At 42.4% G+C, this 18,719-nt stretch overlaps 1 protein-coding gene across 2 annotated transcripts in view; it reads left to right on the forward strand.

Moving 5' to 3' along the window:
• Positions 1 to 2,581: 2,581 nt before the first annotated feature.
• Positions 2,582 to 18,719, forward strand: part of gfra3 (GDNF family receptor alpha 3) — a 79,698-nt gene continuing 63,560 nt past the window's right edge. For both annotated transcript variants that reach the window (XM_082552897.1, XM_082552898.1), the window contains exon 1: positions 2,582 to 3,197. In XM_082552897.1, coding sequence (XP_082409023.1) covers positions 3,134 to 3,197 — 64 coding nt within the window. In that variant the 5' untranslated portion in view covers positions 2,582 to 3,133. The remainder of the gene's footprint in view (positions 3,198 to 18,719) is intronic.

Genomic DNA, 18,719 nt, shown 5'->3' on the forward strand with positions numbered 1-18,719 from the left:
CCATGGGGAGCTTAGGGTGAAACAGAATTCCGGCACATTGTATACTGTGTATACTGCTGTATACATGTATGTATGTAACAGAAACACTAGGAAAGAAGGCGCACAGAACTAGGAATGATGGAAATCAAAAACAGAAAACTTCATGGTGTGTGAATTAAGAATCTACAGTGGGGCAAAAAAGTATTTAGTCAGCCACCGATTGTGCAAGTTCCCCCACTTAAAATGATGACAGAGGTCAGTAATTTGCACCAGAGGTACACTTCAACTGTGAGAGACAGAATGTGAAAAAAAATCCATGAATCCACATGGTAGGATTTGTAAAGAATTTATTGGTAAATCAGGGTGGAAAATAAGTATTTGGTCACCTCAAACAAGGAAAATCTCTGGCTCTCACAGACCTGTAACGTCTTCTGTAAGAAGCTTTTCTGTCCCCCACTCGTTACCTGTATGAATGGCACCTGTTTGAACTCATCATCTGTATAAAAGACACCTGTCCACAGCCTCAAACAGTCAGACTCCAAACTCCGCCATGGCCAAGACCAAAGAGCTTTCGAAGGACACCAGGAAAAGTATTGTAGACCTGCACCAGACTGGGAAGAGTGAATCTACAATAGGCAAGCAGCTTGGTGTGAAAAAATCAACTGTGGGAGCAATCATCAGAAAATGGAAGACATACAAGACCACTGATAATCTCCCTCGATCTGGGGCTCCACGCAAGATCTCATCCCGTGGGGTCAAAATGATCATGAGAACGGTGAGCAAAGATCCCAGAACCACACGGGGGGACCTGGTGAATGACCTGCAGAGAGCTGGGACCAAAGTAACAAAGGTCACCATCAGTAACACACTACAACGGCAGGGAATCAAATCCCGCAGTGCCAGACGTGTTCCGCTGCTGAAGCCAGTGCATGTCCAGGCCCATCTGAAGTTTGCCAGAGAGCACATGGATGATACAGCAGAGGATTGGGAGAATGTCATGTGGTCAGATGAAACCAAAGTAGAACTTTTTGGTATAAACTCAACTCGTCGTGTTTGGAGGAAGAAGAATACTGAGTTGCATCCCAAGAACACCATACCTACTGTGAAGCATGGGGGTGGAAACATCATGCTATGGGGCTGTTTTTCTGCCAAGGGGACAGGACGACTGATCCGTGTTAAGGACAGAATGAATGGGGCCATGTATCGTGAGATTTTGAGCCAAAACCTCCTTCCATCGGTGAGAACTTTGAAGATGAAACGAGGCTGGGTCTTCCAACATGACAATGATCCAAAACACACCGCCCGGGCAACAAAGGAGTGGCTCCGTAAGAAGCATTTGAAAGTCCTGGAGTGGCCTAGCCAGTCTCCAGACCTCAACCCCATAGAAAATCTGTGGCGGGAGTTGAAAGTCCGTGTTGCTCGGCGACATCCCCAGAACATCACTGCTCTCGAGAAGATCTGCATGGAGGAATGGGCCAAAATACCAGCTATTGTGTGTGCAAACCTGGTAAAGACCTATAGTAAACGTTTGACCTCTGTTATTGCCAACAAAGGTTATGTTACAAAGTATTGAGTTGTATTTTTGTTATTGACCAAATACTTATTTTCCACCCTAATTTACGAATAAATTCTTTACAAATCCTACCATGTGGATTCATGGATTTTTTTTTCACATTCTGTCTCTCACAGTTGAAGTGTACCTCTGGTGCAAATTACTGACCTCTGTCATCATTTTAGGTGGGGGAACTTGCACAATCGGTGGCTGACTAAATACTTTTTTGCCCCACTGTAAGTGTAAGAATTGAACCGAAACAATAATAATCGAAACAGCACAAATAGTGAAAAAGAACATAAACATAATACAGAATAATACCAAAAAAACTCAACATCCTGGGGCAAAAAGGGCCAGAACCGGGACAAATAAAGGCTAAGAGAAACCCTGAGGGAGGAGGAACTAATATCGCTGAGAACTTAAGAAACAAAGATAACCAGAACCAGAAATAACAAAAGTCAAAAATATGAATTAACCAACAAACGCAAAACACTGGGTCACAGATCCAGTACCATGGCAGGTGTGGATCAAGAACAGCTGGTGGGTGAAGAAGGTTTTTTTATTGCTTGTTTGTTTTGTTTTGTTTACATTTAAATTCTTTTCTTTTAACATTTTCTTTAAAACTGTAAGACCCAGCACTGGCTTTGGCGATTAATTTTCTCTCTCTAGTCTATAGATTGTTGCTACCACGGCACTGAGGCTGTTAGTGTTGTGATGATGTCCTTGTAGTCATTACAGGATGCAAAACCGTTTCCGTGATCTAATTCTACAGAACTAATTCTGATGGTCGAAAGTTGCATCAATTGTCTTTTTTTTTTTTTTTTTTTTGGTGTGTAGATATTCTAGCATCCAAATTATTAAACGGTCGAATATTTGACTACTTCAGTGATGTTAGTGTAAATGCGCATGTTTGTGATTTTATAATTAGAACTGAGAATAAATGTCGCTGGGCCAAAGTGAGTTGAGGCTGTGCGCAGTGTTTGGTGGTTACAGAAATAGGAAAAGCAGTTTACAGCGTGACTACCCTCTTTACAATGACCTAAGTAAAGGACTGTTTTCATCCGCCAGTTCCTAAAGGTGGTGGTGGTGATGATGATGATGATGATCTCAGGGGGTGTAGGAGGAGGGATATCACCAGTTTATAACCCCAACATCCGCCGTTTGTCAGCATTGTGATCGCAGAATGCACCGGGACCAAACGAAGCCGCGTTATGACTGTCTGTGTGCACAGCTGTAGCCCAGTCACATTTGCTCCATCCAGTTGAATTCTCCGAGCAGAGCTGCGTGAAAGCGAACCTTTGGCACAACAGCAGTCACAATCTCCCTCTCGGAGCGTTCTCGCTGGCGCGTACTTTGCACCGAGACCTTCCTCCGAGGCTTCTCCTTTCTTTTCTCTGGAGACTGAAACTTAAAGGACTTTCTCGTCGCAGGGCAGAGAACAGGGGACGCACGGATAGTGTCAGTGCGGTAAATGTAGCAGCGGGCTGTGTGTCTTACTGAGCGGTGCTGTTGGACTAGCCGAGAACGCACCACGGACTAGCCGAGAACGCACCGCGTCCCGTCCCACATCCTCCTTTTTAATTCCCCCCTCCCCGTCCGCCAATGGGTGGCCCGAACAAGACCACCATGATTCTGAACGGATTTGCGCTCGTTCTTTACCTCTCAGGTAGGTCCAGTGGTTTAATTATTGTCACAAGAGAGAGAACTCTTCAGGGAAACACCTGAAGAAAAACACAACAGTCTTTGTCTAGATGCTCTTTGTCACCAAAGTAAAATGGAGAAGAGAATGGAGAGTGAAAAGTCATTTCATAGCCTCACATTTTGGTTCGGCGAGCCTCTGTTGTTTTGTTTTAATGATTATTATGCATTTGCATAACTTCGATGCGAAGATTTGGGTTCGCTTGGTCAGTTTCATTGTTTTGAACATCAGCGATGGAAAGACTGTCTGAATATGGATGCGGATGCTGCCCACTACTTAATCCTCAATACTAGTTCGCTTTTATTTTTCTTAAAAAACTCAGTTTTTGGCTTTGTTTCTGTTCTCTTAGCTCAAGCAAGAAATTGAAGTTTCATAGAGGCGTTTTGAAAGGCAAAAAATACCTGATAGTCACAGTATTGACCCGTAAACCCACAGACTGATATACATCAGACTCCTATAAGGATCAAATTAGAATGAAATTTATTTATATTATAAGAGATATAGAGGTTCAAATTATAGTGTCATATTAAATCTTATATATGTAAGATTTTAAAGTTGGTCTTTAGTCTTTAGCTTTGGATATTGTGATATACTTTTATCAAAATGAAAAAAGCCATAGATAGCACATAATGAATAATTTAACTACATTTTACACAAATGCATCCAGCAGAAACTATGCGTGTAGGTAAAGTTAAAATCACATGTAGCTAAACAGTAGTTTAGTTTAGGGAAAGCGGAGAAGCCTGCATAGAACAAAGGTGTAAATACACTGCCTGTCTTCACTGGGTAACAGTGCAGAAGAGCTTTCTAAACACGTTCTATATCATGCTTTTTGTATAGAACTTGGTTGTTGTTTCATCAGATTGTGAAAATGTGAACTTCTGTGAGCACCTCCGTGTGAATGAGCCCATATTTGGCTGTTAGCGGGACAAGATTTGAACAGTTAATTGCTGTAAGATAACACTAAAGGTGGGAAATTCCTGACATCATCTAGAAGGTAACAGGATGACGAATCAGTTTCAGTTAGACGTTAGAGTTCAGTTGAATTTCACCTCACAGTGTAAAATGCTTTAATTGGCTCTATAAATAAAAACTGCTTAAACTGAACTGAGCATTCTGCTGAACTGCTTCAATGAATGAAGGTCCAATATGCACAAATAATTTGAAGCTTTAGTTTGTGTATCTTTCCAGTCACATTTTAAAATTTCTTAACATTTTTTGCAGGATAGTTGCATTTCTGGCTATATGAGTGGTTTCTATTCATATTTTTGTCATAGTAATCCATAGTTTTAAATAGTTGTTGTTTACATAGTTGTTATATATAGTCAATATATATGTCAGAAATGCGCATATGTGTGTGTGCACCCAGATATGTGTGTTTGTGTGCATTTTATTTTTTTTAATAGTAGGAGGGTGTATGACAGGGCCCACATACACTGCTGGTATGTTTTTTCTTGAAGGCATAAACTGATACGGATACTTTTTTTAAATGAAGCTCTCATCAGGAAATACTTGGAGAATTTTTAACCCCTCGATACTGCAGAACAACAGGGCTTTGTGCTGCTTTAGAATATCTTACATTTGTAGGCGGTGCTAGATTACTGCTGTATCAAACGGAAATACTGAATGTTTATAACCTTTTGCACATGGTGTGGACATATAATGATTTTAGTCAACCTCTGTAATGTTATAATCTTTTGTTTTCACAAAGTTTTCACAAAATTCATCAGAATATCTTTGTGGAATATTATCCCTGTAAGACTCAACCCATCAAAAAATAGCCTGAAAATTCAGATTTTTTGGAACTGAGATGTTTATTAACCTTTAATAACAAAATCCACATTTTTTGTTGCTATATTATGTTGTGTATGATATATTTTTATTATATATTTATTATATAATTTGTGTATCGCATTTGATACATTTTGTATTTTTGGCAACTTTTATTTAACAACAATGTTAATTTTAGACAAAAAAAAAAAGAGTTTAGTCCATAAAATTTTGAAATGATGGAAAGTATTGATCATGCTGATGAAACAGGTCTCAGAAACTCGTGTATCAAATATGATACTGAGGGTATTATAGGGTTAGAAACACATTTGAGGAGGGTGTCCTTTCAGATATGAGAAATGTCAAGTTATTTTATTTATATCAATTATAAATAAAATTACTTGTTATTATGTCGAGTTATGTTTTTTTTAAATCAGTTTAGTGCAGGAAAGATGAGCGAGCGATGGAGTTATGTAGAGAAAATATATCTCAGTTGTTTTAGGATGAAGTGATTGGTAGTGTACACGTATATACACTAAATGTTTGAACACACCTTCTCATTTAATGGTTTTTCTTTACTTTCATGGCATCATTATAGATTCTCACTGAAGGCATCAAAACTATGAATGGACAAATATGGAATTATGCAGCAAACATAAAAGTGTGAAATAACTTTTATATTTTAGATTCTTCGTAGCAGCCCCCTTTGCTTTGATTGCTGCTTTGCACACTCTTGGCATTTTCTCCATGAGCTTCATGAGGTCGTCACCTGAAATGGCTTTCCAGCAGTCTCGATGGAGTTCCCAGAGATGCTGAGCACTGGTTGGTACTTTTGCCTTCACTCTGTGGTCCATCTCATCCCAAAACTATCTCAGTTGGATTTAAGTCAGGTGACTTTGGAGGTCTGGCCATCTGGTGCAGCACTCCATCACTCTCCTTCTTGATCAAATAGCCCTTACACAGCCTGGAGGTATGTTTGTGACTCTTGGACTTCCTTTCCGGGGGCGGTCCTCATGTGAGCCAGTTTCATTATATCACTTGATGGTGTTTGCGGCTGCACATTCAAAGTTTCAGCAATTTTCCAGACTGACTGACCTTCAGTTCCTAAAGTAACGATGGAGTGTTGTTGTCTTCTTAATAGGGTTGATGCTCCCAATCTCATTAGGAAGGCAAGAAATTCCACAAATGAACCCTGACACCTTCACACCTGTGAAGTGAAACCATTTCAAGTGACTACATCATCAAGCTCATTGAGAGAAGGCCGAGGGTCACTAACAGCACTGTCAACCAAGCAAAGTGTGGCTACTTTCACGAATCTAAAATATAAGACCTACTTACAACTATTTATCATTTTTCTCTGCTACATAATTCCATATTTTTGTAGTATTTTCAGTGTTGTAAGGAACAATACATTATTATTGTTATTTTATTTTTAAAAAATTAAGGATTTCATTAATTTGCATAGGTTATATTTAAAAATCACGAGCTGTAGCACAATCAACATATCACAGATGTTACAGGCCATGGAGAAGAAGGGTTTTAAGAAGAGGTTTAAAAACCGACAAGACTTGTAAAAAGCTCGATTTAATCAGGGCCATGATCTGACTCTCAAACTGAAGTTCAGCGTCCACTTTAACCCCATGGTTTGTGACAGTTGGCTTCATGTACTGAGACCCCAGATCAACAAATGGGGTCTGACTGTTATCACCACACACCATCACCTTTTCTCATCAACATTTAAAACTTAAAAAAACATGGTTTAAATAATAATACTTTCACTGGGTAAACTATTTTCAGTCAGTTATGTGTGAGTTTGATCCACACAATTTGTTAACTCCAGTAGATGACAGTAGGCACTTTCCCAAGCAGAGAGCAGAGAGCAGTGGCAGCTGGCGCAAAACCTAAAGCAATGTACTTCTGTGGCGCCCCGAAGTAACCTAAAAGAGTCATCATGACTTGAGCACTGTATATAAGACATTTTCACTTCTTGATCTGCTTCTTTTTAACAAGGAAGTGAAGCTGCTACAGTTCACCAGACTTAATTGACAAAAACACCAACTTTACGTTGCAAAACAGGGGAGTTGTTTCTTTACTGTTGCCTCGTTGGGTTGCTTAGTTTGTGTTATTGGACTGTACAAAAACAAAACAAACATTCATTAGTTTCTTTCCCTCCTTTAGCTGTCACATCACATAGCACCACTATGGAGGGGCAGGCACACAGCCCCCCCCCCCATTAGCAGTTAAAGATTTGACCAGTAGTTGATGTTCAGAACACTTAGCAAGACTTTACTGAACTGTCAAAACACTTCATAAAGGCTCATTCCATCTCAGATCACCAGGAGCTTTACGCTCCACCGTCCCCAAGGTTTGTGACAGTCGACTCTACGTACTGAACAAAGGAACCCAGGTTGAGTGTTATCACCAAACACCATCACTTCTGACTTTTTCTCATTAAAATTTAAAAAGTTGAGAGCCATCCAGGCCTTTATGTTTTCAAGACACTTGAGCAGCAATCTAGCAGAATATGCTTCATTCTTTTTAAGAAGGACAAAAATCTGGGTTCATGAAAATAATCAAACTGAGCCCTGAAAAGGAGTGGAGGAGTATTTGTAGTCACCAAGGCGACCACAGAAAGTTCAATCTGCTAAGTCGGATCTAAATAACTCCAGGGCTATGCCCTTGATGTTCATGCACTGGTTCAATTCAATTCAATTTTATTTATACAGCCCAACAAAAACCCAACAATCATATGACCCCCTATGAGCAGCACTTTGGTGACAGTGGGAAGGAAAAACTCCCTTTTAACAGGAAGAAACCTCCAGCAGAACCAGGCTCAGGGAGGGGCGGGGCCATCTGCTGTGATTGGTTGGGGTGAGAGAAGGAAGACAGGATAAAAGACATGCTGTGGAAGAGAGACAGAGGTTAATAACAGATATGATTCAATGCAGAGAGGTCTGTTAATACATAGTGAGTGAAGAAGAAACACCCAGTGCATCATGGGAATCCCCAGCAGCCTACGTCTATTGCAGCATAACTAAGGGAGGATTCAGGGTCACCTGGTCCAGCCCTAACTATATGCTTTAGCAAAAAGGAAAGTTTGAAGCCTAATCTTGAAAGTAGAGATAGTGTCTGTCTCCTGAATCCAAACTGGAAGCTGGTTCCACAGAAGAGGGGCCTGAAAACTGAAGGCTCTGCCTCCCATTCTACTTTTAAATACTCTAGGAACAACAAGTAGGCCTGCAGAGCGAGAGCGAAGTGCTCTAATAGGGTGATATGGTACTACAAGGTCATTAAGATAAGATGGGGCCTGATTATTTAAGACCTTGTATGTGAGGAGCAGGATTTTGAATTCTGGATTTAACAGGAAGCCAAAACAGGAGAAATCTGCTCTCGCTTTCTAGTCCCTGTCAGGACTCTTGCTGCAGCATTTTGGATTAGCTGAAGGCTTTTCAGGGAGTTTTTAGGACTTCCTGATAATAATGATCTGGTCCCAACAAGAGAGTAAAATTTCAAGATCCACTGTGTCAAATGCAACAGTTAAATTTAAAAGGTTAAGAGCAACACAATCGCCAGAGTCAGTAGCAGTTGTTAAAACTCGTAAAAGAGCGGTTTCAGTGCTGTATTAAGTTCTGAAACCAGAGTGGAAAACCTCTAGAATGTTATTCCAAAAAGGCAGACTGCTATTGACCACTGCTAGAACAGACGGCCCTACAGTGGGAAACACCTCTTTAAATAGATAAGAAGGTACAGCATCATTTAATGAACCGAATGGTTTCAAGTGATCATCAATCTCCTGTAAAGAGAACGAAGTCACAGGCTTAAACTTGTTGATAACAACAGGACAGGGGACAGACACTGAGGGGTCATCAGCAGATGATCTGAGTCTTTGTGGAAATGACTTCACCAATAAAAAAAGAGAAGCTTTCACAAACAGCAGGAGAGGATTCAATGCAAACTCTCCGTGAGGCATTCGTCTTAAATAAAACGTGAGGTTTGTCACAGTTTGACAGAATAATAGCAGATAACTATTTTCTTTTGCCATCTTTCACTGGTTGCTGATAATGATTTCAGCAATCCCTTTGAAGTGACACCTGCAGATTGTCCTTTTTGTACTTGCACTCAGCTCTGCGGCACTCGTGTCTGACAGCCAGGGTTCAGATTTAGTTTCAGGCCTCCTGGTTTTCAGCGGAGCCACAGTGTGGCAGTTGGAGTGAAAACATGAGCTAAGCTCCTCAGTGAGATTGCACATAGACAGAGGAATGACACAGTTCTGACTGAAAATGGCAGAAAACTGAGCGGGTTAATAGGGCATTTCTGATTGTTGGCTAACTTCCCCCCATGCTGTTTTGCTCTTGGCCTCTAGTCTTCTTCTCCATGGAGGGTCCTGCTCTTTGTGGCTGTTCATCCTGTAGCCAACCATGTCAACGACTACTCTTGCCGTGGTGTAGATCAGCTGGTTGGTTGGTTTGATTTTTGCAGTACAGACTGTCTGTAATGCTGCATTCACTAGTAGATTTTCAGCAGTTACTTCACGTAGTATGGTAGTCGTGTATCCAGACTTTGAACACTAATTTTTTATGCCAAATGGAGGTTTAACAAAAAATCTTCTAAAAATTTGATTTGATGATTTGAGATATCCTAGTGCTTGAAAGCGAAAAATCTGCACATATTTAATAACAATTATTTTCTATTTTCTAATTAGAGTGCCATGTAGAAAGTCCAGAATTTAGTTTTATTTGGATTTGACAATCTATTAATATTTTTCTTGTTATGCAATTTATCCTATATCCTTAATCCAGCATTGAAGTTGAATGAAAATAGCTTTTTCTTTATTTATGTTACTAAGAAATTAATGTTGAAAAGTATTCTACATGCTTTATTTTGCATCATTGTGAAATATAACTACATACAATTCAGAAATTGCCAGTAGCTGTCTTTTCCAATGTGAAATGCGTATTGTTTTTTTTGTAGGAGGGCTTGAAGGATTTCCCCTCATATTTTAACTAGCAAATATGAGGAAAAATAATTCGTATTTGTTTGTTGCACCTGTACCAAATCAATTCGTTAACAATTTCAGGGTTTTAACTAATATTTTGATATACAAAAGAATGATTTGAAAGTGAGTCAACGGACCATTTTTTCAAAAGGAAAAAAAAATCTATATATATATACAGCACTGTGCAAAATTTTTAGGCAGGTGTGAAAAAATGCTGTAAACAAAGAAAGCTTTCACAAATATAAATGATTGTTTATTGGGCCCAAATGTACGACCCCAAACACACAGCCAAAGTCATTAAGAACTATCTTCAGCATAAAGAAGTACTGGAAGTGATGGTTTGGCTCCCACACAGCCCTGATTTCAACATCATTGAGTGTGTCTGGGATTAAGTGAAGAGACCGAAGGATGTGAGGAAGCCTACATCCACATTCAGGAAAAGGACTAGATGTTGTAGTCCCTGACAATGCTTTGCTTTACATGGTGAGAATCTTGAGGGATGGTTGTTATGAGGAAAGGCAGCCCGGAAACTTTACCAGCAGCGCACATCATGGTGTGCCTCAACGTTGGGTCTTTTACCCAAGCTCATCTGCCATTTTTTGGGGGGATTAGAGATCTGATCTAGATTATCATATTAACATTTGGGACACATCATCAGTAGTGGACCTTGGATTCATCGGGTGTTTTGGCCATTATCACCAGACACCCTCATCCAAGGAGGCTCTGCCAGGGTTGATCAGGCCCTGGAGTGTGTCACTGGTTTATCTTAGATTGTTATTTCTCTTATTCTTTCTAATCTATTCACTGCAACTGAGAAATAATACTCACCCCTTTAGCATTTATGGAGCCTCACTTCCTCAAAGGGACAGAAAAGGTGACAGAGAGAAGTAAGACAAGAGGGACAAGATAGAAGAGCGCAGAGCCGGAAGGGGGGCGCCCGATCCGGCTTCCCACACCTCCCCCACTGCCTCCCAGAAAAGGGAAGAAGAGCAGAGCAGAGAAGAGCAGAATATTTTCTTTTTTCTCGCGGTTAGCTGACTGCCGTAGCTGCCCAAGTGATGTCAGCCATTTTTAACCATAGCCAGTGACTGGTCCTCTCAGCAGTGTTAGCTAGTTCTCTTATAGCCTGCCGTTGCGCCTGTCCTCTGATCCCATTCTCTCTAAGCAGTTCTGCTGTTGTACTGGCAACAAAGCCCCTGCACCCCACTTCCACCGGGCCCACCCTCTGCCAGCCAATTTGAGGCAGAAATTGTTTCCTCCTATGGTACCACCAGCTCAACGACACAGAGGATCTGTGGATAGGACACTTCCACTTTTGAAAGCGTTCTTTGTTTACAGCAGTTTTTCCCCTCACCTGCCTAAAACTTTTGCACACATTTGTTATGTGAAGCTAATATTTTACAGTGCTATTTCACAGCGCTCATATGTACGCTTTTTATGTAGGTCCGAGCAGAAAATGTGCTAAAGATGTTACAAATGGTCTAATTTCAGATGAAACCCCTATTTCAATAGCATTGAAGTTTTAAACAACTATCATAAATGTTAACCTGCCTGTTGAACACGTAACTTTAACCAGTTAGCATTTAGCAACTAAAACGTGCAATTTGTGGAGGAATTGCAGCAGGATTTTTCTACCGACTCGCTGTTGGTGGCAGTAAAAAGTTGCAGGTAAACAGGTTGTTGCTGTAGAGTGAAAACAGGTGTACCTAATAAAGTCTTTATGTTACTCATAATGTTAGTTCATATTGAGAAGAATGTCATGGTACACAAACTGGCGACCTTCAGCAGACAACAGTAACAGATGGTCAGAGTAACTGTGTCACTGAGCCAGTAAATGACACGAAGTAATTGCTTCTAAACCCCCTTAAAAACAATAGAGCCATCACAGAGCATAAACTTTAGACATGTCAAAATTATCCTAAGTTCAGCAATTTCTTCACATGCAACTAAAAAGTGTACTTAATACAATGGCAGAGACTGTGAATGTTACCCATACTGTATGATCATACTGAGAAACAGAGAAAGACAGTAAAAATTATGTGAACATAAGAGTTGAAGCATGTAAGAAACCTAAACCGGCAGCCTGCAGTCTGATTAGGTTCAGCAAAAAGTTTGTTACTGTAGAATGAATACAGCTGTACCTAATGAAGTGGCAGTGCACTGTCACTGTAAGTAACATTACTGTAGTATCATTTCATACAGCACATATCCCAAAAGGTTGATTCTGTTCATCTGGACGTTTTCAGTGGGAGAAACATTTCATCATCATCCAGGTGACGTCTTCAGTCTCAGCTGACTGCAGGTTTCCAACCTTATAAACAGGACATTTGCACAATACCTAAACCTCACCCACCGAATGGACAATGGTCTGGGAGGTCAGTTCCTTGATCATTAATGTGCTGTGTCACTGTAGCAGCAAAAAAAGTGGAAGATTTCAGAAACTGTACAAAATTTAAAAAATCAGAATCGAAGCACAATCAAGATGGTTGTTTTGCCTCGCAGCTGTGGTTCAGAATACCACACTAATATTAATGGAGTAGGTAGGCAGTAAATATTATCATTCCTGCCTGTCTGTAATATTAATAGACAGGGTTAAGAGGATAATACAGTTTTTGTGTATTTTTAAGAGCCCCAGATTGAAGCTGAGTAAGGTCTGCCAGGAAGTAGACAGGAACAGTGAAAGTCAATCTAACACTCTTTTCAGCATGGTCCAAACTCACCAGAAGCTCGGCACTACCTGTTGTTTTAATTTTTGTTGTGCACTACCTTTTTTTGTCCTATGTATACTTTGCAGTTTCTATATTTTTTGCACTGCATCAGACGAGTTAAAATTGTGTTGTGATGTTTAGAAACTGTTGGTGTTAAAGAGAGAGCAACTCCTTTCTTAGTGTCATTTGCACAAATTGTCAGACTTGGTCGTCTGTTGCTGTGCACGCAATTTTAACGTAAAATGAATGTTAAACCTTTAATTATTGTTTATTGTAGAAGCAGCACTGGGTGCTGCACAAGTGAGATATTTCAAATGCTGGTATTGCTGTGCTGTAGACTTCTATAATTTGCACATGTGCACGCACACACTTAGTGTCAGGTGTTTTTCACCTATCGTTGATGATTTCCCAGCACTGCAGGGGTGTGTTCTTTGAGCAACAGGAGTCCTTCCAGTAGGCACAGAGCAAGAGAGAGACACGGAGAGAATTTCTTATCAGTATTGATCTCTAGTGACAGATGATGACGTCTATGAAGAGCAATGAGGCCAGTGAAATGTGCATCGTAAACCTGCTTTGATGATAAGTGTGAAAAAAAAGCAGCTCAGAGCAGGAAGGAAAGGAGATCATCCCAGGTCAGAGGAGGGAGAGAGATGAAGAGGATTAGAAATGTGTGAGGTGAATGAACTTTGTGAAAGAAGTAAGAAAACCCATCTCACTTCTTCTGTCACATTTAATGAAAAATGAGCAACTTACCTGGACTCCATCCGCCTGGTTCCATCTGATCTGGATGCAGAGGTGTGTGTGCAGTGTGCGCATATGTGACTGTGTGTGAGAGTTCTTCTTCTGGTCTATCCAAGGGAATAGTTTGGAGGTCTTCTGTGTGTTTTGTTGATAACTGGGATTTGGAACTCAAACACAGGGGCGGCAGATGGTGTGTTGGCTTCTGCTTGGTTGTGTGTGTGTGTGTGTCTGTGCATGAAGTGTGTAAACAGCAGTAGCTTCAGTGCTGTGAATTTGTGTGTGTGTGTGTGTGTGTGTGTGTGTGTGTGTGTGGGGGGGGGGGGGGGTCCTTACCCAAACTCAATGTCGAACGTGAGTTAGTGCTCCCTGAAGGGATTGCTGCTCTCTGTGGTTGGAGAGCTGGGCTGATCCCAGGTCAGCTACGGTCTGACCTCCAGCCCATCTGCTATCACAATAACAGATGCGTTAGAGCCTGGCTTAAGACCTGTGGATGGACCCACAATCTCTAGTTAGTCTCAGTTAAACACAGTTAGTTTGGTGGAAACACAACTTTTTATCATCTCCACCTTTTTCCTAGCCGCATGAAGCACAAAACCCTAAGACATCAATAGCCCTAAGGCAACTCACAGAATAAACACAGGAAGAATGGGAATAATTCTGCAGTTTACTGTTAATTGGATGAGGCCTTGCAAAGCCAGCCTGCACATACAAGTTTTGCATATGTTAATTCTAAAAGGATATATGTGGAACTGACATTAAATTAAAATTCATTCAGCTAAAATCTGTTTGTGTAAATGTCTGTTTATTATTTGCATCACTGAAACTCACCTACCAGCCTGAGCTTAGCAGCATAACTAAGGGATGGTTCAGGCTCACTGGATCCAATCCTAAGTATATGCTTTATCAAAAAGGAATCTTTCGAGACACACTTGAAAATCAAGTTGCTAAGTTGGTGCAGGCAAAGTTAGCTCAGCCACTGTAAGCTCTCCCTGAGCAAATTGTCCGAGTGCAGATGGTGACTGCAAGGAGGAAGGGGAGCCCTACACAAAAGCCTTTAGAAACATGGTATCTAACCAGATGCTTCCTCTGGCATTACATTGTCATCCAGTAACACTTTGAGGAATCTTGGAATCATTTTTGACAAAACAAATATGTAGGACTGCTTTCTTTCATTTGTACAATACCTCTAAAATTAGAAACATCCTGTCTCAGAGTGATGCTGAAAAATTAGTTCCATGAATGTATTACTTTTATGAAGGACTATTGTATTTTATTTTATTTTTTTTTGGCCTGTCCCGTTTGGCTCTTTTGCCATCAGAATTATTGTCTAAAGGCAAAGAAAGATGCCCAACGGATTTACTTTACCAAATTGATTCACCTTTTATTGTTTATTTTATTTTATTTTATTTTCACTTGTTAGATACGGGACAGACTTGACTGGGGAAAAGAAAGGGGAGAAAGAAAGAGGGAAAGAAAAACAGCGGGGAAGAGGGACGGGGATAAAGGACAAAAAACAAAAAACAAACAAAATAAGCAGACAAAAAAATCCATCTATCAATCACCTGGATCACCTGTTGAGAAAGAAAAAAAAGAAAACAAGCAGAAGAAAAAAAAGAGCAACATAATAAACAACATCACGATCTATGGGAATATGACAGTAAATACTAAATATTATTGTGCAGCACGTAAGATCGACAGCGCACAGTGTGCTTTGAGGTAGGAGCCAAAAAGGGTGTAGTTTGTGTGTGTGAGCACCCGTGTGTACACCTGTGAGCATGGACGCGCTTGTTTTTAAAACGTTCCTTCATGTAATGATTTGCTAGAGGGTGTGGGGGGGCCACAGCCCCGTCCTCCAGGGCATGAAGCAGGTGTGGAGGAGATCAAAACTCCAGACATCCAGAGGCCCCCAGAACACAAGAGACCAAGGAAGACCAACAGAGGGGCAGCCGCGCCACTGTTCCAGAAAGAGCTGAGGAGAGTCCCAGATGTGGGGTCGCCCACCCCCGAAGTAGCCCGAGCGACCCCCAGGCCAGGGGTGAGGTTGTACCCCCTGATGGTCTTTTGGATTCCGTGTAGCGTGCCCACCCCCAAGATCCTATATGTATGTGTAATGAGAGTGTGAGTAATTTGAATGTCTAAGTTGTGGGATAAAATTGAGGCACAGGCAGCCAGAAGGGGACAGAGGGGGGGATGCCTCCCCTGCACCCTAGTGACCCCAAGGCCCTGCATGTGTGGGTGATTGTGGTGGAGCGGGAAGAGGGAGGCAGCTGGAGATGGGGAGGGAAGGAAGGGAGGGGCAAGTGACCCCTCCCTGGGGCCAGCTCCCCCGCTGACCCCAGTAGGCACCCCCACACTGCCAGGGAAAGGGGGCCCAGGCCCATCCGGACCGGGGCCCATCATAGCAGCGCCGCCTGGCCCCACAGAGCCCGGGACAGCCCACCCGACCCCACCACAGAGAAAACTGCACCCACCCCACCATCCACTCATCTTCCAGACTACACAAGACAATAGACGCCCAGGCTGAGATCTTCCTCCACCTCTCCTGTATCTCCCCCACCTGCAGAGTGAGTTCCTGAAGAGAGGAGAGCTCCTGCAAGATGTAACAGCCTCCCCCACCAGTTGAAGAGCCCCCCAGGTGGCTCGATGCACTGGCAGCACCCTGCACCAGGGCTGGGCCCCCATACACCCACCCGCCCACAACCTCGGCAACACACCAACCAGGACCCAAGCCCCCGAGGCCCAGCCAGGGCCCCAGCCCAGAGACGGAGCACCCCCAGAACCTCACGCCCGTCCCGGACCCACCCAGGGGCAGCCAGGCTACCAGGTCAGTAACCCACGCAGCCACGAGGAAACAGTCACCTAAGAGCCAACAGAGCCCTTAATAGGCCATGACTGCTACCCCGGGTTGAGCCCTCCAAGGAAGATGCTCCTCGGGAGTATTGTATTTCTTTATTAGGATGCGGTGAAAAACTCCCTGAAAAGCCTTCGGTTGATCCAGAATGTTGCAGTGAGAGCACTGACAGGGACTAGAAGAGAGTCCCCCATGTTGGCTTCTCTTCATTGGCTCCCTGTTAAACCCAGAGTCCAGACAGACTGCCACTTTAATTTTAAGATTGAGCTTAAAACGTTCCTTTTTGATACAGCTTGTTAGGGCTGGACCAGGTGACTCTGAACCCTTCCCTTGGTTAAACTGCAATAAACTACTTCTGAGGTCAACTCAATGCAATGAGGCATTCTTCTTCGCACACCTGTTTTCACTCTCTCTATTTTCATACACCACTCTGCATTTAATCATCATTATTGCTTTCTGGCTCTCTTCCACATTGTTTCTTTTATTCTCTCTTCCTGCTGTCATGAACCAATAGAATGATGGACTCACTTGCAGGACAGTGAGAGACAGTTAGTACACGTCCATTTAAATGGTAAATGGACTGGTTCTTATTTAGCGGTTTTCTACTCTATTTGAGCATATTAAATGGAGCAACTACAGGAATTACAGGAACAGAAACTCCACCCTATGTAGTGACATCTTCACAGACTCCCCAACGCACAAACTCAACAGAATTATCTGATCTGCTGTCTGCCATCATGCTGAGCGAGAGGATGGTGTGTGTAGTGGGCTTCAAAGCCAAGGCTAGGAGAGGGGCGGGGGATGGAGGGGCTTGTGTGGAACATATGTGCACATGTACAGACACATACACTAGGATGGTTTGACTGAAGGTGAAAACAAACACTGAAAGTTCTTACATTTTAGTCCTTGTCTGATTTCCCAGCTTGAGTATTATAAATCACTCTCAGGCAACTGCTCAGTTTTCAAACATGGAAACATAGATAGACATAGATAGAAGGCAAGAGCATAAACCAGCCCTGCTCCACTGAGCTATCCAAGCTGTGCTCTCAGTGGCAGGGGAACAATATGAGAACAGCACCACCAAGGCTTGAAATGGAGCAATACTGGAAGAGCATATGTGAGAAGGACCCGACCTATAACGACAATGCTCAGTGGTTAGTGGATCTAAGAGTAGACCACACCAACCTCCCTGAACAGGATCCAGTGAACATCACAGTGGCAAAGATCCGAGAAAGGGTCTCCAGCATTGAAGAGTTGGACAGCATCAGGCTCTGACATGATTCACACCAACTGGCTGAAGAAGCTGACTGCACTCTGTGAGTGTCTGGCAGCACAAATGAACCAGCTGGTAATGGATGAGACACACCTGGAATGGATAACTGAAGGCTGGACAGTCCTGAGTCCCAAGGATCCCCAAAAGGTATAACCTGCCTCAGTACCACATGGAAGCTCTTGTCAGGCATCGTAGCAGCTAAGAAGAACAGGCACATGACTCAATACATGAGCGTGGTACAGAAAGGAATTGCCAGGAATACCAGAGGAGTTTAACACCAGCAGCTGGCAGACAGAGCAGTCGCCCGAGACTGCAAGACCAATCTGTGGATTGACTACAGGAAGGCCTATGACTCAATGCCCCACACCTGGATCCTGGAATGCCTAGAAGTGTACAAGATCAACAGGACCCTAAGAGCCTTCATCAGGAATTAAATGAAGATGTGGTGAACAATACTAGAGGCCAACTTCAAGCCAGTAGCACAAGTCACCATCAAGTGTGGGATCTACCAAGGAGATGTTCTGTCCTCACTGATGTTCAGCATATCCCTGAACACTCTCAGTGACATTACTGACAGGATTAGCTATGTATACTGACTACGAATGGCGCAATTGACATTGGAATGTCATTCGGACTGGAGAAATGTAGTCGGATGCTAGCAAAGGAAGGGAAGGTAGTCAGAACTGAGGTGCTCACAATACCAGAAGGCAACATTGCAGATATTGAGGACAGCTACAAGTTGCAGGCTGTGTAAAGATGCCCCCTGACACTCCAGCACATAAAAGCAGGGTGCAAGATGCTACCAGGCAGGGCATACATGGAACGCCATAACCAATTCCAGCATAATATACAGGAATATCTGTGCCGAGTATGGCCTAGATGTCCAATGTAAAAATGGGAAAATCCCCCTAGGGTGGCTAAGTATGATGGAGCTAAGATCCTGTGGCACTTCTAAGTACAGACAGATAAACTGATGATGGCTAACCAACCGGACATAGTAGTGGTCGACAAGAAGAGGAAGATGGCTGTAGTGATAGATGTAGATGTAGCAACATCAGGAAAAACTAACAGGAGAAGCTGGAGAAGTACCAAGGGTTGAGAGAAGAGCTCGAGAAGATGTGGAGGGTGAAGGTAACAGTGGTCCTAGTGC

Source organism: Aulonocara stuartgranti, assembly GCF_965226115.1.
Source record: "Aulonocara stuartgranti genome assembly, chromosome: 2".
Taxonomy (NCBI): Eukaryota; Metazoa; Chordata; class Actinopteri; order Cichliformes; family Cichlidae; genus Aulonocara; species Aulonocara stuartgranti.